Here is a 21865-nt window from a genome sequence, read left to right as displayed (position 1 = left end):
TCTCAGTTCCCCAAAAAGGGGCAGAAAACAAAAGCATCAGGATGGAACTTCTAGATCTGGGAAGCTGTTTTGAGATGAAGGACAAGGTGTGCAGTAAACATCCTATCTGCACAATAAGCCCTTGGTGTGCTGCAGGCAGTGTGTTGGGGAAAGTTTGTGTCTGGGTTATGTAGGAGGGCAGAAGGACGGAATGTCCCAGCGAGGTCCCCCCTGCTACTTCCCAGCACTGTGGTCAATGCAGAGGGAATACTTCTGGTGGGAAGCAGTGGGTTTGAGCACGCTGCGGGGATTTGAAAGGCAGGATGGGGTGGCAGCTCTGTGGCATCCCTGCTGGGATGCAGGAGGAGATGCTCTGTGGCTGAGGTGCTGGCATGCAATCCCAGCTGAGTGCTGTGCCCCACTGGGACATGGCTGGGGGCAGTTCCTGGTTGGCTCTGTGGAAGTTACTGTGTGTTGTGCATAGGAATCAATGACCAGACTGCAATAGCTCTGGGGCTCCCTGCTGTGATACTGAGCAGCACTACTTGGTGCAGCCCATGGGGTGTCTGCCTTGTATCCCCTCTCTGGAGCAACCTGATCTCTGCCCCTGTTTCTCTGTGTGGAACATGGGGGTGCTTGAAGCCCTTCAGAATTTGGCTTCTCATTGCCTCAAAGAAAGATAACAGGGTGCAAAATGCCTTCCAACAGCATGCCAACCACCTTGCCCAAAATTAGGGTTCTTTTTGAGTCATTATCTGTTTGCAGTGCCTCTTTCCAACTACAAATGGTTCAGCCTCTTTTTGCCTTAATTGTCTTAATTGTCTTTTGTGCACTAATCTAATTGGTAGCTAATTGTTTGTCCTGGGTCCCCAGGAACATGCCAAGGAGGAGGGCTCTCTAAATATCCTGTTCTTTAGCTGAGCTGTGCTGGTTTCAGCTGGGAGGCACTGGGGAGCAAGCGGCAGGAGGTATTGACCCTGTGTTGAGTGGGAGAGGAGCCAGAAGGACAACAGAGGGTTACTGTCACCAGTGTCAGTTGAAAGAAGCTGAGAGTAGGTAGATCTCCCCTCTCCAGACTGTCAGGGGGTCTTCTGCAGGAGAGGAATGAAGCCTTGCCTTGGGGTCTGAGGTCCCAACAATGCCAGGGCAAGCGTTGTTCTATTCTTCAAAGGAACTGAAGGAATTTGTTGAGGAGAGTGCTTTTCAGAAGACAGGAGACGCAGGAGTTGTTGTGCTCCTGCATCCTGTTGGAAGAGATTAGGAGTCTCTGTTGAAATGTTGGCCACAATAGAAGATGCATCGAATCAGTGGCATTTATCCTGAAGACAGCATGGCTTGATGCTGGCAAGCAAAGCATTGAGCATTCATGATGTGTCGGGGCCACCAGACCAATCAGGAAAATCAGGGGGTGTTTCCAGTACTGGGTGCTGTGCAAGGAGGGATGGTGCCTTGGAAGAGATATGTGGTAAAGAAGCAGCAGGATGAAGGGCAAGTAGTGAGAAACACCTGGAGCAAGTGGGGTCCTCAGCACTTTGGTTCCGGGCTTTGTGCATCCAAGGCTGTGTTTTACCTGGGTTTCACGGGATTGCATTCTAACTTGGAAAAAGTGCCTGGAAGAACATCAGCAGCAAGATGGGGAAGAGCCAGAGGATAGAACAGGTTGGAAAGCTATGTGGGATCAAGGTCTAGGAGACACGAAGCGAGTCGATTTTATGAGGGGTGAGGTGGTTCTGTGCCCAAACACAGTCAAGGAGTGGTCAGCAGAGATAAGATTATCAGAAGAAAAATAGGAGAGGAGTGTCGCTGATAGGGAGCTGTGGGTGTGTGGGAGGAGTGTTTGCACATGTCTGTGGGGTTGGGAAGACAGAATGAATCTGAAGCTGCCTCCGGGAGATCGTGGTCAGAGCCTCAGGCAGCGCACAGAGAAAGTGAAAGCGAAGACCCAGCCATGCAGCTGGTCTGCCTGCAGGAGTGGGATGGCTGCTTGCAGCATGCACCAGATATTGCAAGCAGAAGTGCTTCCCAGGAGTGAAGACCTTACCTTATACGCTGAGGTCTGACCCCCACCAAAACTCCTTCTTCATTCTGCAGTGCACCTGCGCCGCATGGCAGCCACATGCCTTCCCCCGGAGCCTCTCCCTGTGCAGTTGAGCAAGGCAGGGCTTGCACAGAGCTCAGGATCCGCCAAATCCCACGTGTGCCTGAGCTGAGAGAAGAGCAAATATTGTCTTTGCACTTGACAATTGGTGGTTGTAAAGCTTGGATTACTTGGCAGTAGATGTTATTGCAACTAATCACTAGGGAAGCCGCATGCTCTAGACAATCCCCGGCTGTTTTATTTGCTTATTTGTTTATTTTTTTTTGCAAGAGAAATAAGATTTAGGAGCCAGCTTTACCATTGGACCACACTCCTGGCTCTGGGGTGTTGTACTGAGGAACGTGGTGTGTGGCTATTTGGTTCCCTCGATAGAAACTGTGGGGTTTTTCTGCTCCTTTTTATTTCTACAGAGATGTAGGCACTGCACGTAGAGGGCTATCTCCCCCCGTGTGCCCGTGTATATCCAGATGAAATGGGCAGGTTGGGGTCTCCTGCTTTGGGTGATAAATTTAGAGCTGCTCCAACCCTCCAAATGGGAGAAGGGGGTGAATCTCAGTACAAAGAGGGCAAATTCACGACCCAACATTCCCAAGACTCAGCCAGAGCCTGTTGGTCTCCAGCAATGGATGACCCTTTCCAATGAAGTCAGAAGGTTTGGATTTGGCCCTCAGAAACACAAAATACACCTCCAAATAGCACTGTGTGGACAGAAAGAGCTCACAGAGCGTCCTTACTCCTCGTCCTTTCCAAATATTTACTCCAGCCAGATTCACTGTGCGTCTCCCCGCTCTTGGCGGCGTCACGCCTCGGTGTCATTAATCAGCGGAGAGCAGTTTGATGGGCTCTGCAAGGATCTCCGCTTCTTTTTACGGCTCCCCAAGCAGCTGTCGTGTCCATCTAATAAATTAGGCTCTGGCTCTTTCCATCCGAGTCGTTAGCAACCGGGCTGCTCCCACATTAGCACTGATATGAGAGCAGTAGAGCCAGGGCGAGGAGGTTGCACAGACTGGAACATGGAGCTGCTGCTTCTGGGGGCCTCTGAGGGAGACCATTGATGTCCATTTGTGTCGGGCTTCAATCAGTTCTAGGCATCTTAAGAGCAGTAAAAAGTAGCTCAGTCTGTGTAGTGAGAGCAATGGATTTCCAAACAAATCCTTTTTGTTGTGTTTTTTTCCCCCCCAAATTAATCCATCATCTGGAAGGAAAAGCCCTTCCTTTGGCATTCATTTGCTTCTCCAGCACACTCCCTCCAGGCAGGGCTGCCAGAGTGAAGACACTGAGGAAGAAGGTGAGCAATAAGTTTGGAAAGGAGTGGTGTTATCAGGGCATGAAGTTGTGGAAGCAGATAATGGATCCTTAGCTCACTGCTCACTGCTCCAGGCCATAGAGAGTAAGGGGCAGTGGTCGTGCTGCACTTTGGCAGCACCTTAGAATGAAAGGATCATGTCAGGCTGGATATTAGGAAAAAATTCTTCTTGGAAAGAGTGGTGATGCACTAGAATGGGCTGCCCAGGGAGGTGGTGGAGTCACCATCCCTGGAGGTGTTCAGAGCTGTGGAGATGTGGCACTGAGGGATGTGGGCAGTGGCTGGTGGGGTGGGCTGCAGTTGGGTCTGCGGGTCTTATGGGTCTTTTCCTACGTAAATGATTCTATGATTCTATGAAAAAAAACCCTTAAGGTCATTGTATCCAATCATAAGCTCAAAATTCATTAAGCCACCATCTTCCTGAGCCCTGGTCCCCTCAGAAATGTGCTGGGCTCCCATCCATAGAAACACTTCATTCTTTGAAATAACAAGAGATCTGAATCTTCTTACCTTGCTTTCACTCTGACCCATGTCAGCACATGCGTGGCAGGTTCATGTTCTTTTCTCATTTCACCCAACTTCCCAAGCATTTTATTGGCTGCATTTATGATGCCAACCCAAAAAGCCTCTTACGAAACAGCTCATTTTTCATTACAGCCTGTTTTAAAGTCCAGTCTCAGCATACTTTTAGTTAGCTGTCAGCTAAGACCAACGACAGTGGTGACAGTGTGCTATCTTATGTAAGCAATAATGGAGAGAGAGCGCCAGGAGATACGTGAGTAGGGTTGGCAGATGCAGGAGGTGGTGTGGGGCAGTGCTGCTGCAAGACTGGCAGCTCCAAGGGCACACATCCAGCCCCAGGAGCCACAACCTGCTCCGTTCCCCAAATGCCCACCCAAAGGATGGGCTCACCCCCTCCCTCTGAGCTCTCCTCTGCCAACCCCTGCACTTCTCATCTTCAGAGCAGACTGACACCGCTGAGCTGAACCCAGCCACCATGATCCATCCTCCTCCCTCCTGAGCACCGCACTCATGCCTGTGCTGGGAGAGCTCTCCTACAGCTGCTCCACATCTCAGGCGGTCCCGGCTCTCCTCCGATTCCCTAATGCTTCCTTATTTGAATGACTTCAGTAAGGTCTGGCCAGAGCTGCGGGAACAGAAATTAATGTTCTCTGGCAGCAAGATCCCCTCTTCATTTCTCATCCTCAGAGTCAACTCTGCATCAGGCCAGCTTGCTTGGGTTCATTAATTACGCACAAGCCCAGGCCAAGACTCGGGAAAGTGAAGGGGTAGGTCCAGCCATCAGCAGAAGGACATGTGCTCGGAGGTGTTTTTGGGTGCAGGAGTGGATGGATGTCTGGTTTAGCTGTTCCTTTTCCATTTTGTCATCTGCCCCGTTTCCCAAGTCACATCCCACATTATTACGGAGGCATTTTGCGTTGGTAATGTCCCAGCCTGGGGCCTTGCCCTCTCCTGCTCAGCTGACACAGTGCCAACTGTGCACATGGTGTGTCTGTGTATCTGCACATGGTGCTTCTGTGTGTCTGCTCACACTCTGCCAATGGGGAGCTCGTGGTCATCACTGTGACCCCTCATTCCTCTTCCTCTATCCATCTTCTATTTCCCTGCTGTCTCTAGGTTATTATGTCTGCTCTCATCTCCTTTTCTGTTTGTTACTCTTTTGGATGTCAAGCTCTGCCATCTGCCTGGTTCCATTTCCCTTGTGGAAGAAGCATCCCAAGAAGCCACCTCTTTGTCCTTAAGGACAAGACATGGTCAATTTCATTCTTTCTTCATGCCAGGAGACCAGGCTGCTGGGTGCCAATGCCATTTCAAATAAATAGCCTTGAGGAGCGTTGCTGTTCCCCTGTCCAGAACATAAGGAATTTGTCAGCACTTCAGTACCTTTGATCCCCCCATCCATCATCCTGGCCTTCCTGCCGTTATCTCCATGGGACACGCTTCCGGTGTTCAGCAAATATTTGATTTCCTGTGAATTTAAATAAAAAGACCTTTTCCCTTTTTCAAAAAAAATGATTTTAAAATACTTCTGGCACCAGACAGGACACATTCCATTCCAAGGAAAATAAAGGAAAACTGTTCTGACTAAATATAGATCAAAAGACACTGGTGAGCTGCCTCCGCATCCCCAGCCAGGAATGCTTCCCTCTCGCCGGCCACCCTGTCTCTTCCCACCATGCTCCTGCCCTGGCCCATCAGCTCCTATATTCCCTTCTCTACTCCAGGGATGCTCCGTATCCATTTGGTTGGGTTGCTGGCCTGGCTCCGAGACTGGCGTGGGGAAAGATGCTGTTTTCAGAATACCATGGAGTTCCTCCAGCAGCAAGAAAGCATTGGGCCTGTTTTGTTCTTTCCCTCTGGGGTGTTTAAGGCCTTTAAAAATGCTTTCCTCCATCACCCCGGCCAATCTGCCTTACAGCCAAGGGAACTCAAGGGACCACTGGGAAGGAGTGGGTCTCGGGGAATGGAAAGCAGAGCAGCTCCTTTTTGGCTGCAGTATGGCACCATGGCACCATTGCTGCATGCCAACAGTGCAGCCATGTTGACCAGTTGCCCACCTCTGTCCCTGTGCATACATATCCCAAGCCCCTCACACAGTGCCCAACAGCTACCTGTTGGCAGGGCAGCTGGTGGTACTGATTGGGTTGACACTTTTTTGCCCACAGGTTTTTGTGCTGTGCCATGGCCTCCTCCAGCTGTCCCAGCTCCTCTACAGCGCCAACTTCAAGAGCAGCCTCACCACCATCGAGAAGCGCTTTGGGCTCTCCAGTCTCTCATCGGGTTTCATCTCCAGCTTACATGAGGTAATTGGGTGAGGTGTTTGTGTGTGGCCCCAAGGGGTGTTCAGAACAAGGGGAGCTTCCCAGAATAGGGCCTCAGGGTTGTTCTCCTGGTGTCACCAGTACCCAGCCCTTCCCCCATCTCTCCCAGCTCTTGATGGCCCTATGGCAAAGCACTGTCTGTCACTGACACCAAGTTACTGTGCTGACCTCAATCTAAACTGTGTCCAAAGTGCAGATCAGCTTCTTAAGAAGCTTCAGGGTGGAAACAGCCTTGATTTAAACCTGACACTTCATGAGTGGCCACTCAATGACAAGATCATTAGGCAGTTCTGGAAGTATGGGCAGATATGCCACCCTTTGAGGTATATGCCATTACTCACTTACTCCTCTGGAATAAATTCTCTGGATTGTGTTGTCACAAATTGCATCCTTTCTGCTAGCTCTTCAAGGCTATGTAGGAAAAGTCCTGCTGAGAGAGACTTTCTTTTGATGGCACAGCCAAAAAAGTGCTTGTTGGATGCCCAACTTGCCTATGGCTGCTCTTCTTGCATGGGATCTTTGACCAATGGGCTCTGGGCACTGAGAATCCTCCTGGGACCTTGGAGATGTAGGTGCCCAGATCTCATCCCAACCAATGCGTGCATCCAAGGTTAAAAAGAAAAATTCAGTGGAGGACTTCGCACTGATTGGAACTAGGCCAAAACCACAAAAAAGAAGAAATTCATTGTAGAGAGCTGTAGCGTGTCATCTGAAACTGACATAACAATGTCTTACAAAGTATTCTCCTGCTCACAGCAGCAATACATCAGTAACCCTTGCGCTCCTTATCCAAATTGTTTAAAATCATGTGACTTTATGCTTGGAGATGTAATACCAAAGCAAAATCCAGCATCCCTTGGATTGAAATCTTTGCTTGTCTAGTCTGCAGCAATTCCAAGAACAAAAACCACAAAGAGACAAAGAAGGGAGCCCATGTAAACATGTATAAAAAGAGTATATACATACATATACTCATATACATGCTAGGGTTAAAACGTATAGCTTGTCCCAAGCTGAGAAAAAGCCATTAGTGGTAATTTTTGTGTGCTCATCCTGTAGTTGCAGTTTGCTTACCAAATAGGCTGAATATTTACACATCTTTCAGCTGATCAAGGAAGATGAGATTGTTGATTACATCTGTGGCTGCAAACATCTAGTGTCACAAACATTTGCAATGAGCTGTACTTTGTACCTTATCTTGTGTTTGCTTAGAATTATGGGAATGCAGGTGATGAACTAAGTTTCTTGCTGGATTTGAGGGAATCATCAGGTTTTTGCCACGTCTCAGGAAGTGGGGAACATGTGGGTGGTGAGCAGAGCCCCAGCCAGATCCCAGGCAGGTCGTGAAGCAGGCAGTGATGACAAGGGATGCACACAGGGAGTTGAGGCCTGCTGGCTTTTGATAAGAAAGAAGCAGTGATTGCTACAAATCTGTGGGCTGAAGCTGAGGGTTGTTTTGTTCCAGCTCTTAGGAACCATGAGTGACCGAACAAGCTCTCTACTCATTTGGACATGATCACGGGGGGGTTGACTTCTCTGTTACATCTCCTAATGTCCTCTCTGTTTCACTTTGCTCTTTCCAGATTGGCAATGTTGTCCTCATCATCTTTGTCAGCTATTTTGGTAGCCGAGTGCACCGCCCGCGGGTGATTGGAGCTGGGGGGCTGCTGCTGGCACTGGGAGCCTTCCTGGTGACCCTGCCCCACTTCCTCTCAGACCCCTACGAATACACCACACCTAGTGTTGGTAAGTGCCCTCACCCTTCCTGAGGAGGGGATATTAGGAGAAAACAGAGCTGGAGATCTTCCCTTGGTTCTGTTGTGACCATGTGGGTAGTAGCCATGCACAGGAGAAGAGCAAACCAAGGGCTAAGGGCTAGCATCACTCTTGGCTCTACAGATAGTTGCATCTTGAATTCATCCTCCGTGGGCACATCAGTGCTGTGCTCCACCAGCACAGCTCCACCAGTTGTCTTGGTGTGGGGATGAACAACCTCAATTCATCCTCTATGGACACTCAGATGTCCTGGTCTCCTCCTCCTTGTGTCTTCCCAAAATACCTTATGGTGTTGTAGGACATCTGAAGGAGCACACATAATTGGTTGAGGCCCAACCACCTCGCAGGAGCAAAACTATGAGCACAAAGCACAAGTACAGGATGTAGCAATCCATTGTACAGTTCTGGGTGGTGACACCACTTCCAACCTGTTCTTGCCTGCAAAAGTCAAAGAAAGGCCATCAGCAAAGATGTGACTGTGCTTCCCCAAGAAGGGGAGGGCGGTTTTATCCACCCCACATAGAATTTGGAGTGCTTGGAGGGACTTAAGGCACAGATTTACAATTTGAAGCCCAACTTTGGTATAGGTTTGCAATGTCTTCTGAATGTGACAATAGCACAGGGTATCCCTTCTGCTTCTTCTGGACATCTTGCTTGGGCCACAGTTTTGTTTTTGGAGATGATGCTTATATCCTTATAACTTTGGATGAACCCCTTCAGTTGTGTGATTTTCTTGGGGGGAGGGCAGCGGTGCATTTAGAAATTTTGGATATTAGAAAAAACTCAGAAAGAGAGGAAACACATCGTCACACAGTGCCCAGGGAGGTGAGGGAGACACCTGCAGATGTTCCAGAGCTGTGGAGATGTGGCACTGAGGGATGTGGTCAGTGGGCATGGTGGGGTTGGACTTGGAGGTCTCAGGGATCTTTTCCAACCTTAATGATTATGTGATTCTATGATTCAAATTCACAGAGGTGCTCTCACCGCAACAGTCCTGCCCCCATCAGTCTTGTAGGGATGGCTGGTGTTTGACAAACTCAAGATGTTTGTAGCCAGGGTGTGTGTTGGCTCTCACGTGCTCTGAGCGCAAAGCAGTCCATCTGGCTGATGAGAAGGCTTCAGAAAGAAGGGCTGATGTGTATGCCCTGTTCCTACTTTAGCCAGTAAGAGACTTAATGGCTTCTGATTTAACTGGGCAGGCTTTGGGAGCCAGCTGGTGTGCGTTGATGCCAGCTCCTGTTTCAGAATGCAGCACTCAGCCAAGCTGCTTTCCTCATGCTGTATCAGCAAGGGGATGGCAAAGGCAGGAGCCATGGCTTTGCCGGGAGCCGTTGGGTCGCTTTGGCTGTGAGTTTGCCACTGCAAGAGGTGTTCACGGTCTGCCTGCTCAGCACAATGGGACTCCAAGCATGGGCAGGGAGCGTAGCACAGGGAAGAGATCTGCTCACAAGTTCCTCCCACCCCTGCTCCCCCCTGAACTGTGCTCTGCTCTGCCAGGTGTGGGAAGGCTGGTGCAACCCAACCGGGGCTCCTGGTCCCACCAGTGAGCACAGACTGTTGGCATGGAAAAACCAGTCCTGGGTTAGATTGTCCTTGTTTAACTTCTGTAGCTCTCACTGTTGCTGCCATAAAATCATTATTAGCCAAAGAGGCTCCTTCTGTCTGGCGGCACAGACCCTCCTGGCCATGCAGCTGCAATTGAGCTCATACCAAGAATTTTGTGGTGACTATTAGGTATGTACTGCCACAATATGCCAGTTAGAGCCCCTAACCACCGGGCAAGCATTTGGATCTCTCATTTCTGCTTGCTCAGAGGCATATTATATGAGTTATTATACGAGTCAGGAAGATCAAAATGTTGAAAAAAATTACAAATATCAATAACAACAAAAAAAGCCACAAGAGGAAGAGCTAACAGGAGAAGACCAGAGCTTAGTTTGTTTGCTCAGTAACACAGTCATTTTGCAGGCAAAACAGGTTTTTCCATCCATTGCTGAATATTTACACTTTCCCACCAGCTCCGACACCATCTGTCCAAGGGCTGCTGTCACTTGGCTGAGCCCAGCACTGCTGCAGCCACAGCAAAGAGGTTTTTATTCTCTGCTGACAGCCTGAATGTGACTCAGTGGAATGGGGCTGCAGGGCTGACCTTTCTCCTCAGCAGTTGCAAAAATTACTTTGCTTCCTTCTTCTTTAATGTGATAAAACCCACAGCTGGACTCTTTGCTACCCTGAGCCAAGTGCAGCACCCCAGGGGGGTAAAGGTGATGAGGAGTGCTAAACAAAACAAGCAACCCATCCCAACTCCAACAGCATGCACCTAGGAACGGGCTTGGAAGACACCTAATGTTTGCAGATTTAATGCAGCTGTGCAGAGGGGAGGTGGGAATTAGGGTCAGCCTGAGCCAATTTATCACTACACTCTCCAGCAGAATTGATGCAGGAGCTGGAGGAGGCAGGAGTGTGCTTAGCTCTGTAACGCTCTTTCTTTTCTATTGCAGGTAACAAGAGCCAGATCCAGGCTGAGCTTTGCTATGCGGAGAACAAGTTTGTGTGCCCAAATGCCACCCAGGACCCTCAGAAGGAGGCCAGCAGCATATGGGCAATGATGGTCATTGCTCAGCTCTTGGCTGGAATTGGGACAGTTCCCATTCAGCCCTTTGGGATCTCCTATGTGGATGACTTTGCAGAAGCAAACAATTCTCCGCTGTATGTTGGTGAGTGGGAAGAGCGTTGTTTTATGTCAGTTTTTTTCCTTCCAGCATTCAAGCTGAGCTGGAGAGGGATTCCTGGCCTCCGTGGCATAGGGTGAGCATACAGAGGGACTCAGGTGAGGTCATCCCCATGACAGTGCCCCATTCCTTGTCAGCCAGCTGTTCTCTGTAAGGTTTTGTTTATGGTGTGAGTGTTAGGAAGATAAAGAACCAGAGCAAGGGGATGAGATGGCTGAGATGGAGCTTCTCACTTGTGTTAATGTCTGAGAGAAACATTCCACCATCCATGGGCAGAAGTAGTAAGGGAGCCTTCCCTGAGGCCGTTGCCTGTTCTTACAGAGCATCAGTTCACTGGGCTTTAACCAGAGGTATGATGGCCTATAGGAGCTGGTTAATGCAGGTTTTGCAGCAAAGCTGACAATTTTGCCATGGAATTGGCCATCTGACCCTGCCTGGTGCTTGCTTGCAGGCTCAGGAGGACTTCTGAGCCCAAAGGGATGGGAGCTGGCATCGGTCTACACTGCCCTTTTTCCACGTGAATGGCAAAGCCCAGCTGGGGCTGGTGTGCTTCAAGTTTGGTTATTTGAAAATCTGATACTGTAAGTTATTTTAAAAATCTGATTCCCCCTGAGTGACAAACAATGTCTTCAAAGCAGCCAAAGGCGTCAGCGTGATTTAGGAAATCAAAGCGGATGTTCCAAAATAAGATAGGCACTTAAGGAGAAAAGAAAGCCTTTGGGCTTGGACTCCCAAGGACGGGCATTGAACAAGCCCTGAGGAGCTTGGCAGTGTCTTCAGACTTACCTGGCATCTTCTATAAAGGGCTGGTTGGTTGCTGACTGCATAGGTAGTCATTTTAGGGCCGTGGGAATGTCCCTGTGCATCTAGGTTGCCTCAATACAGTGTAAATGCCATTGGTGCTTGAGTCCTGTTATGTTTTAGGAGAAAAAGGAGCCTCTTCCAAGAAGGAAAGTCAGATCCTCTCATTCCAAAGAAGTCAAAAGGAAACATTTTGACCTCATGGGTTTGGTCTGAGCTATCTGCTTTTGGGGCAGGAATAGGTCAGAAGAACCAAGGGTGATTTGCTGCCCTTTCTGCTCTCCCTGAGTCATCATGTTTCACTTCCACTGATGTTTTGAACAAACAATTTTTGCTTGTCTCTAGAAGAGTGAGGCGACAGCTTTGATTTTGGGTTCTTTTTTTCCTTCCGTGTGAGGGTTAGAGTCTTAATCACCACAGGAGCCCCAGAGCCACATCATTACCTTCCTGCAGTTCAACCTGCAGCTCCCTGCTTGGTCACAGAGAATCACCAGTACTGTCCGTATAGCAAATCCACAAGACAACAGGAAAGACAAGGAGGAATGGCTTTAAACTAAAAGAGGGGGAATTTAGGTTGGATGTGAGGAAGAAATTTTTTACTCAGAGTGGTGAGGCCCTGGCACTGCTGCCCAAAGAAGTGTGGGTGCCCCAAACATGGGGGTGCCCAAGGCCAGGATGGATGGGGCCCTAGGCAGCCTGAGCTGGTGGCGAGTAAGGATGGAGCTCAGTGATCTTTAATGTCTCTTCCAAGCCATTCTATGATCCCACAATTTTTCTTCTTTGCATGTTGTAGCATCATTCTTTCTCCATGTCTGAATGAGGCTGAGATCTACTCACACTCTGCTCTTTTTTCCAGCCATCCTCTTTGCCATCGCAGTGTTTGGCCCTGCGTTTGGGTACCTGCTGGGCTCTGTGGTGCTGCGGCTCTTCGTGGACATTGGCAGAGTTGACATGGGTGAGTATTTCCCAAGTCAGGATGGTCTTCCTAAAAGTTCTCTGTGAATCAGAGGATTGCTCTGAGAGGACTGGAGGTAGAATGCACTCCTTGCTCTTGTGACCCAAATAAATGGACCTGGGATAGCGTTCCAGGGTCACTTCTACATCATCTCCCCACAAGGAAGGCTACAGATGGACCTGAGGTCACCATGGAAGCAGTGCCTTGCAGCAGGGACACCTCAGTGTCCTGCTCAGTATGGTGGTCATTGCTGCCTGCTGCTCCCATGCTGAGGAAGTGCAATACTGCACAGTGCCAGAGAGGATCAGGAACACCTGAAGCATCCAGCAGGGAGAAGACAGCCATGGAGCAGCCATCGTCCTGCATGTCTGTGGGAAGTTTTGATTCAGGTTGGATGTGAGAAAGACCTTCTCCTAGAGAGTGGTCAGACACTAGAACAGGCTGCCCAGGTGGGGTCACTGTCCTTGGAAGTGTTCAAGAACCACTGAGGAATGTGCTTTAGTGAGCAATACTGGTGGTAGGTGAACACTGGACTAGATGACCTTAGAGGTCTTTTTCCAACCTCAGTGATCCTGTGATTCCACTCAACCTCCTGCCCACCACCCTTCACCAGCATCTGCAGGTTTGGAACCAAGCTGGCACCACCGCAGGGCTTATTTCCTCTATCCACAGTATGTGCTTATTATTCCTGGTAATTTAATCACTAAAGAATTCTCCCTGGCTTCATCAATAATGTGGCTTTTCCTGTGTTTCCTTTGAGAGATCAGAGCCTGCCTGACATATTTGTCCCGTGCCTGATAAGAATAATAAATGAACCCAAGACAGGAAACAGCAAAATATCTTGGCTTGCACCCTGTGGCAGCAGACAGATATAGCATCTCCTGCCCAGTCGCTCCATGATGACGTCCACATCCGCAGTGGATCGGTGCCTTCAGGGCAGTGAGGCAATTGTTCAGTGGGGTGGGGGTCACTACTTCTGTGTCCTAGGCAGGAAGCCGACCCTGAGCCCTCCCAAAAAGTCCCTGCAATGGGGAGATGCACTACTTGTGCCAAGCCAAGCAAGCCTTCGACCTCTGGTGAACAGCCGGAGGATGTCCACATTGGGATGGAGCAGTGCTTGTCTCTCCTCCTTTTTCCGGACCAAGGGTGTGAGCACCCGGGGTTTTGTCCACTCGGGAGCCATTCTCATTAGAAGTGTTCTTCTGCCAGCACTATGTGAGGCTATGTGACTTACTGAGCCTGAAGCGGTGGGAGAACAGACATTTCCAGGAAAATGGCTGTGCCTTTTCTCAGTCCCCATCTCACCTGGGCAGCCAGGGAAGATAGCGTGGTCCCAACCCAACCGTGTGCCCGGGTAGAGGAGGTTGGAGCCAGGGCCCTGTTGTCACCTTCTGGCTGCAGTGCTTGGGCCCGTGCCATCAGTGTGCTGTGATGTTGATTATATGTGTCCCGTGGGTACTGGTGAGGCTCAGAGCAGTTTGGGTGGGGACTAGTGAGGAAAGCTCATCCACACCCACATGTATGGGCAAAGGGACTCGCTGATTCCCAGAAGCCAGAACTCATCTTGATATGAGCTGGTAGGAGCTCTCGCCTCCCTTCATTTGCCACACCAGCAGAGAGACCCATAGGCTGTGCTCTTTGTCCATACTGACATGGACGTTTTCCCCTTTTACCATTGGACTTGTACAGGCAGAGCTCTGATGACGGGTCTTTGTGTCTTGCAGCAACAGTGACCCTGACCCCGCAGGACCAGCGATGGATTGGAGCCTGGTGGCTGGGGCTGCTGATCTCCTCTGGGTGCTTGGTGCTCACATCCATTCCTTACTTCTTTTTCCCTCGGTACATGCTGAAGGGAAAGGTGAGGCTCCACCTCTCAGCATGGTGGCTACAGGTCTTCTTAGAGTTCCTCTTCGGTAGGGGTCTGTCCTCAGAGACTTCATCCTGCCAGAGTGTTCCACTCCCTGTCAATGGCAATGACCGTATCTCAACACCCTGCCACAATGCCTTCTGTGAGGTTATAGTCACTATTTGAAAAATGGGCTTTTTGTTTGGAAAAAAATAGGAAAGAAACAAGGCAAGTTTCCCATTAAAACAAATAAGAAAAGACATAGAGCTATCAAAACATTCCACTTCGGTATTTTCAAAGCCAAGCCTCATTGGTTTCGTTTCAAAAAAAATAGTGTTTGGGGGATTTTTGGTCTTGTTTAAGCATTGATTCTTTAAAGGTCAAAATCAAATCCCAAATATTTCAGGATTATAGTTTAAGGATGCACCAGACCGGAGCTGGCCTGTCTCCAACTTCCATTTCCCCTTTTTTTTTTTCCAGAATTTAAGAAGAAATATCTTCCTTTTGGTCAGAGTTCAAAGCTTTCCAAACTCTTATAACCTCTCTGAGTTGAGTCTTGCTGCTCTACTCAAGAGTCAAAGATGCCCGTGATGGGCTCTGCTGCTCCCTGGCCTTGCTGAGTCCTGGGGCTGCACCAGCCAGGCACCCGCGCTCCTCTCATGGCTGGATGCTCTTCTCTTCCTCTCCAGGACCCAAGCTCAGAGGATGGCATGCTGAGGAAGATGGAGAAGAGGGAATTTGAAGAAACCTCCCTGCTGGAATTTATCAAAAGTAAAGAGCTGACATTTACAGGCGAGGGTGAATGGGGGTGCAGGGAGGTGGCATGGCCTGTATCCCATGTTAGCCCGGGCTGGGTGGACACTACGACATCAGCATTTACAGGTTGACCTCAACTGTGTTGGGTGGATATGCCAGTCGGGCCCCTTCAAGGCCATAGCACATAGGCACCATCCTTCCCTAAGGACTAATAGGATGAGAGAAAATGGCCTCAAGTTGTGCCGGGGGAAGTTCTGGTTCAATACTAGGAAAAACTTCTCCAAAATACTGGTGATGCTGGGATGGGCTGCCCAGGGAAATGATGGAGTTACTCTCTCTGGAGGTGCTCGAGAACCGTGGAGATATGGTACTGAGGAACTTAGTGGGCAGTATTGGTGGTAGGTGGATGGTTGGACTGGATTATTTCAGTGGTCTTTTTCAGCCTTAATGATTCTATGACTGCTGAAGGAGGGACGCTGCTTCCCTCCTGCTCGTAGTCATCAGTATTGACGTTTGAATCACTTCTGATGGTAGTTTTGAGGTTTTTACATGACGTGAGGCTCCATAAAGAGCCATGGGGCTGCTGGTGCCCCAGCTGCTGCCTTGAGGTTGCTGCACCTCGGTTCACCATCTTGTTTATGGGTAGCTGTTGGGATTTCACTGGTGAGAGGGATTGCATGATGACCTTTCTTAAGCTCATAATGACTTGTTTCCAGTTGAAGTCACTCCCTCTCCATCCACTGCAGTCACATCCTGTGGCCATCAGCCCCCTCCTCTCTATCTCATTGAGCTTTGATGGATGCTGGCACTCAGCTAGAAGAGGAAAGCTAATTAGAGGCCAAATAAACAGACCTGCTTCTGAGAGGCCTGGAGTCAGTCTGCCTGGGCTGCAAGACCAGGATGTCCTGGCCAGGCAGGGGAACGCAATGTCCCATCAGGAAACCACACTCTCTTCCTCAGCCACAGGAGCCATGTTTGGACCTTGTAGCTAAAATTTGCTTTTCCTGCTGTTTCCTCACAGGATTCCCGAAGATCTTCCTCAAGCTGCTCCTCAACCCCCTGTTTATCCTCCTGGTGCTTGCTCAGTGCAGCTTCTCCTCTGTCATTGCGGGTCTCTCCACCTTCCTCAACAAGTTCCTGGAGAAGCAGTACGGTGCTACCTCCTCTTATGCCAACTTTCTCATCGGTGAGCAGGGAATGACCACATCTGTTCACTTGCTCTCGGGGGCCAGAGCAGCTCTTGTTGGAAATGCACGTGGGTGAAGCAGGTCCGCATAGCTCTGATGCTGAAAGAAATGATTATGCACCAAGGCTTGCTTCTACATCTCCAAGTGAATCTCCTGAGGCTGAGATTTCCTATAGGTGCCAACTGTTTGGGTCTTGGTCTATCTTGAGTAACAGTCCATGGATTCTCCCAGCCACCACGAGGTCCCTGACCTCCAGCCAGCAGCAAGGTGCCTGGCAGGCAGGATGCCTGCCTGATGCCTTCGTTCCTCTGCAGGAGCCGTCAACCTGCCAGCAGCAGCACTTGGGATGCTCTTAGGAGGAATCATCATGAAACGCTTTGCCTTCTCCCTTCGGGCCATCCCCCGGTTCTCTGTGGTGGTACTGGTTTTCTCCATCCTCATCTGCCTGCCCATTTTCTTCATGGGCTGCTCCACAGGACTCATCGATGGGATCTACCCCTCCAGGTAACACAAGCACTTGGGTTGTTCCGAGCTTTGTGTTCCTCCCCTCTCCAGCTCTTGACTTGATTAACCATGGGGTCACTCCTGGAGGAGAGATAAGCACTATACAGCACAGAAAACTTGGAAAGGCATTTATTCCTAATTTTTCAGAGTATATTTTTCTCTCTAGCCCTGGATTTCTAGGGGGAAAATAGTAGTGTTAGTGCCCATGTCCACATGGAACATGCTGCTCTCGTTCCAACTGGACTTTCTGCTCGCCTGGGTGGAAACCATTAATTGCTACCCCATTTTTTTTATTTTTATTGTTTAGTTTTTGTAGTGATATTTAGACTCCACCCCAGGCTTTCTGTGAAGTGCATCATGCACAGGTCATTTGCACCGTCAGCATATCTGCGAGGCACTTTTGTGCACATTTCCCTTTGCCAGCAATAAAGCTCCCATCCCATGGTACAGTGAGGGACAGGGCTCTTCGTACCCAGTTAAAATAAGACAAAACAACAAACTCATGCCTGGACAGCATTTTAGTATTTTGTCTGTATGGCACATAATATTAATTCAGGATCATGCAATAGTCTGCTGAGGCATTGTTATCCCTGTTGGCATCCTCACTGGCTTTTTGCTTGAGAGCAAGACTTTGTGCCTTCAGCTCAAGCTCAGATGCCACTTGCTATACTTTGGAAGGCATCTTAGCTTCACAGTGCTCATCTCTTACTGGTAATATTAGCCCTGCTAGCACTCACTGGACTTGATGGGGTTTGCTGGTGGAATGGGAGGCTGGTAGGTGGACTTGCATGACAAAAAGGAGGCTGGAGGAAGGCAGAGATTGATTTCATGTTTGCAGCCACTGTCCTTAGCTCACCTTCAGCTTTTTCTGCAGTTCAGTGTAGCACATGAAATGGGCAACATGGAGCTGTAGGGTCTGGGGAACTTGGTAGATCTTTCAACCTATAGAAGCTCTGTAGCTCACAGAGCTACTGTCTGCATGATGAGATATGAATCCATATGAGAGGCATGGGACTACTTGGGAAAGGCCATAGTGGAGTTGTCAGTGCTCCCATTTGCAGCAGCTGCCTTGTGCTGGCTGGAGAGGAGCAGGAACATGACAGCATTGCCTAACCCACCCAAAGGACTGTCCCTTTGGATGTCACATCCAAGCAGATCTTTCCTTCTCATCAAAGACTTCAAGAGGGACATGCCTCCCAACAACAGTTGCGTTCTCCATTTCCCACAGTCCCAGCTCTGTCATCTTCTCCCCTCTGCTTCTCCTTCTGCAACACCTGCAAGAGTCCAATACCCAAGCTGCTCTGACCACTCCTAGCTGTAGCCCTCAGAAACATGAAAACACCATTCCCCTTGGGCTCCAGGTGCTGTGAACCAGGTGGGCAGTGCCCACCAGCCCAAGGATGGCCCCCAGGGCAGCAGGCAGAGGGAGCTGCTCCAGCAGCTGAGCTCCTTTGGGTAGTGAGGCAAGACAGAACAGATCATTCAGCTTATCCTCTTGCCTTACACACTGTCATCAGGTTTGTCTGGAAGCGAGCCCATCTCCAGTTGTTGTCTGGATGGCGTTTCCAGCTGGGGCTCCTCGCACATCTGTTTGTGCGGTTTTGGATGGAGCCCAGATAACATTTCTCCAGGCGTTTGCTGATTAGTTTTCAGCTGGGGAAAAAAAAAAAAAAAAAGTGTGTGAGCACTTGTTTGCAGACATAACATAATTACAGGCTGCTAAGTTCCCTGTACACTGCAGAGGTACCTGCAGGGGATAGGGGTCTGGCACAAGGCCAGCCTGCTCCTGGCAGCATCCCAGCGCACATAGGAACAGGGAAACTGGCTAGCTAGGAAGAGGACTGGGGAGGGACATCTTTTTTTTCCTATTTCTAATTATTATTATTATTTTATTTTTTTTAATTTTTTGTTTATTTTCTCTTTGGCAGAACACAGAGTTCCCAGCCACAGGTTAAGGCACCGAGTGGGTGCCACTGCTCCCAGCACATCTTTCACCCGGTGTGTGGAGAAAACAACGTGGAGTACATCTCACCCTGCTTTGCTGGCTGCACCAACAGCAGCACTGACTCCTCAGCTCCCACACAGGTGGTGAGTAGTGGGAGCAGGATGTGGCCACCAAGCTGAGCTGTTGTGGCCATGCCAAGAACCACAGAATTTCCAGAAGGTTTGAGGTTTTGCTATGAGTGCACCTTGCTTGTTGTCACAGTGAAGACTAGCAGTGCTGTAGGAATTTGGATGCAGTAGAGCCGTTTAGATAGTTGAATTATTCTTTAAGGAACTAAGAGAGACCTCTTGATCAACTGCCCTTGTTGACTTCAACTTGATAGGACAAGGGATAATAGCTTTAAACTAAAAGAGGGGAAATTTAGGTTGGATGTGAGGGAGAAATTCTTTACACAGAAAGGGTGAGGCCCTGGCACTGCTGTCCAGAGAAGTGTGGGTGCCCCATCTCTGGAGATGCTCAGACGGGGCTGGATGTGGTCTGGGCACCTGAGCTGGTGGGGAGCAGCCAGCCCATGGTAGGGGTGGGACAGGGTGTTAACCCTTCTAGATCTGTCACTTCTGAACAGAGAAGGTCTTGGGCATGAGGTGGTGATTAGTGGTCATTTTGGCCATAGTGACCATGAGGTAGTCAAATTTAAAATGAAGAAAGCTGCTACAAAACCTCAACCCTGGTCATGGGAGAGCAGATATTAGGCTGCTCAGGAAACTAGAGTTAGTAAGATCTCCTAGGAAAATTGCTTTTGAGCAGGAAGGCTTGGATCTACCTGAAGGATAGGCAGGCCCTACCTTGACTGGAAAGCCCTGGGTAGGGAATGGTGGCATGTCCCCTTGCAGGAGGTCAGGACACCCAACAGGATGCCATAGCCATATCATTGGAGCTGATGCTTCCATCGCTCCTTTATCAAGTGGTGTGGTGACATAGAACCACAGAATCATTAAGGTTGGAAAGACCATTAAGATCATCAGGTCAAACCCCAACCTATGCCTGTGCCCATTCCAGACCGCGTCCCTCACTGTGGCATCTACCCTTTTCTTGAACACCACCAGGGACAATGACTCTACCACCCCCTTGGGAGCCTATGCCAGGGTTCCACCCCTCTCACAGCATGACTAGGGGAGTTTTACATGTTTGTTTGTTTTCAAATGTTTCCAACAGATCTACAGGAACTGTTCCCAGATCTCTGCTGGTAGTGGGTTGTCTTCTGCCAGGACGGGCTCCTGTCCACTCAGCTGCTCCCACATGCTCCTCCCTGTCATCTTCCTCATCTCCTTCGCTGCCCTGGTGGCCTGCTTGTGTCACAACCCCCTCTACATGATGGTGCTACGGTGAGCAGTGGGCAGGGGAGTTTGTGGGGCGACAAATTTCAGCTACGTAAGGATCTGAGAACAGTTGTTCACCATTTGATCAAGTTTTGCAGGTTTCTCTTTCATCAGTAACAGCAGGGTCTCAATAAGCAGGAGCCCCCTTGTTTTAATGCTTTGAGTGCTCTTACTGAAGAGCAACCCCTTCCTCCACACCCCTGGCTATGAAATATGGCAATTCCCTAAACAGTAGAATGTTTCCTATTTCAGCTCTTCCTTACAGTTTATATCAGGTAGAATGGAGTACAACCTCAATTAAGAACAAAACCCTATGCTGTAGCATCCCCACAAATTTTCATCCCGGCAGCTCTCTGGGCTCCTCCTAATCCCCACGGGGTCATTCAACCACTGTTCTCCATTCCAAACTGGAAGAAGGGGGGAGAAACCAGGTCCATGGCTATGAACCTGACAGTGAAACCAGAAGAGCACTGTTGCCATCAGCTCTGACCTCACCTGGCTTCTCCCTTGCAGGGTGGTGAACCAGGATGAGAAGTCATTTGCCATTGGCGTCCAATTCTTGCTGATGAGGTTGCTGGGTGAGTGACTGCCTCCTGATGAGGCTGGGGGGTGACAGGGCACTCTGAAGCTTGCTAGAGGCACAGGAGGCGTGTGACCTCCTTGGAGGCAGCAGGTGAAGCTGGCAGGAAGGGCAGAGAGCCTGACCCAGCCCTCTCTTCTCCAAAGCCTGGCTGCCGGCTCCAGCCATGTTTGGTGCCCTCATCGACTCCTCCTGCATCTACTGGCAGAAACAGTGCTCACAGCGTCGCTTCTGTGCCTACTACAACAATGACTTCCTTCGCAACAGGTACCTGGCCTCAGCTGTGGCACCCGGAGCTGCCATGGGGACAAGTCCCCAAAGCTGACCTCTGGAGCCACCTCCGGATAGGGCATCTCCCTCATCTTCTCTTCACAGATACCTGGGGCTGCAGGTGGGATACAAAGTGGTGGGCACCATCCTCCTTGCCCTCATTGGCTGGAAGGTGAAGAGGAGCAAGGAGTACAACGTGCAGGAGAAAGCGGCCGGCCTGGTGTAACTGCACAAAGACTGACTGCACTTCATTCCCCACCACCAGCACTTTGCCTTTTGGGGAGTTTGGTCGATTTCTCATTCTTTTGTAATGGAGCAACTTCAACATAGCAGCTCCTCACTCCTCTCATGACAACCCAGCCTGGGGAGAGAGCATCTTTGTGATCCCAGCGAAGGACAATCCCCATTGGTCCCATCTTTGGATGCAGCCCTGGACACACTGGGGACCAGCTCCTCCAGGTGGGTCATCCAAGACTCACCCATTGCTTTGCACTCCCAGGAAGCAGATGGGGGCTGTGTTCCAGCCTGGACCCACATACACAGATGCAAGCAATGGTCCTGCTCTACTGTGCCTTATCCAGCCAGGTGTTGCCCTCCAGACAGGATAGGAGCAAGCAAGATTGCTGCCACGTCCTGGTGGCCTCCCTGTCTGCCCCTGCCCATCCCTCTTGTACAGGTCAGCATGGACATGAAAAGTCATCACTTGGGGTTTAGTACAGAACATTTTGGAAAGGGTTTGACTGTTGTGTTTGTTTGCTTTTTTTTTTTTTAAATAAAGGTCAATTTTCCATGTGGTGCGTCGGTCACCCCCACCCTGTTCAGAGCTATCCCTATGGGCAGGCACAGGGGAACATCCCTGCCACAATGATGGGATAGAACTGAGTTAGGGGAATAGAGCTGGGTCTGGA

General features: G+C 49.7%; 1 protein-coding gene across 1 annotated transcript in view; it reads left to right on the top strand.

The window, feature by feature from the left end:
- SLCO2A1 (solute carrier organic anion transporter family member 2A1) overlaps positions 1–21747 on the top strand; it is a 23043-nt gene extending 1296 nt beyond the window's left edge. Inside the window, exons 2-14 of the mRNA XM_042820571.1 lie at positions 6071–6208; positions 7810–7972; positions 10504–10719; positions 12392–12490; positions 14215–14348; positions 15026–15107; positions 16114–16278; positions 16594–16783; positions 18712–18871; positions 19944–20113; positions 20621–20685; positions 20834–20954; positions 21063–21747. Of these exons, the coding sequence (XP_042676505.1) occupies positions 6071–6208; positions 7810–7972; positions 10504–10719; positions 12392–12490; positions 14215–14348; positions 15026–15107; positions 16114–16278; positions 16594–16783; positions 18712–18871; positions 19944–20113; positions 20621–20685; positions 20834–20954; positions 21063–21183 (1824 nt within the window). The 3' untranslated portion in view covers positions 21184–21747. The remainder of the gene's footprint in view (positions 1–6070; positions 6209–7809; positions 7973–10503; positions 10720–12391; positions 12491–14214; positions 14349–15025; positions 15108–16113; positions 16279–16593; positions 16784–18711; positions 18872–19943; positions 20114–20620; positions 20686–20833; positions 20955–21062) is intronic.
- The last annotated feature ends 118 nt before the right edge of the window (positions 21748–21865 follow it).

Source organism: Centrocercus urophasianus, unplaced genomic scaffold (assembly GCF_019232065.1).
Source record: "Centrocercus urophasianus isolate 14NV4802_14NV808 unplaced genomic scaffold, USGS_Curo_1.0 seq_19, whole genome shotgun sequence".
NCBI classification, from domain to species: Eukaryota; Metazoa; Chordata; class Aves; order Galliformes; family Phasianidae; genus Centrocercus; species Centrocercus urophasianus.
Note: the sequence above shows the minus strand (reverse complement) of the source record. Positions and strands in the feature narration are given on the sequence as shown.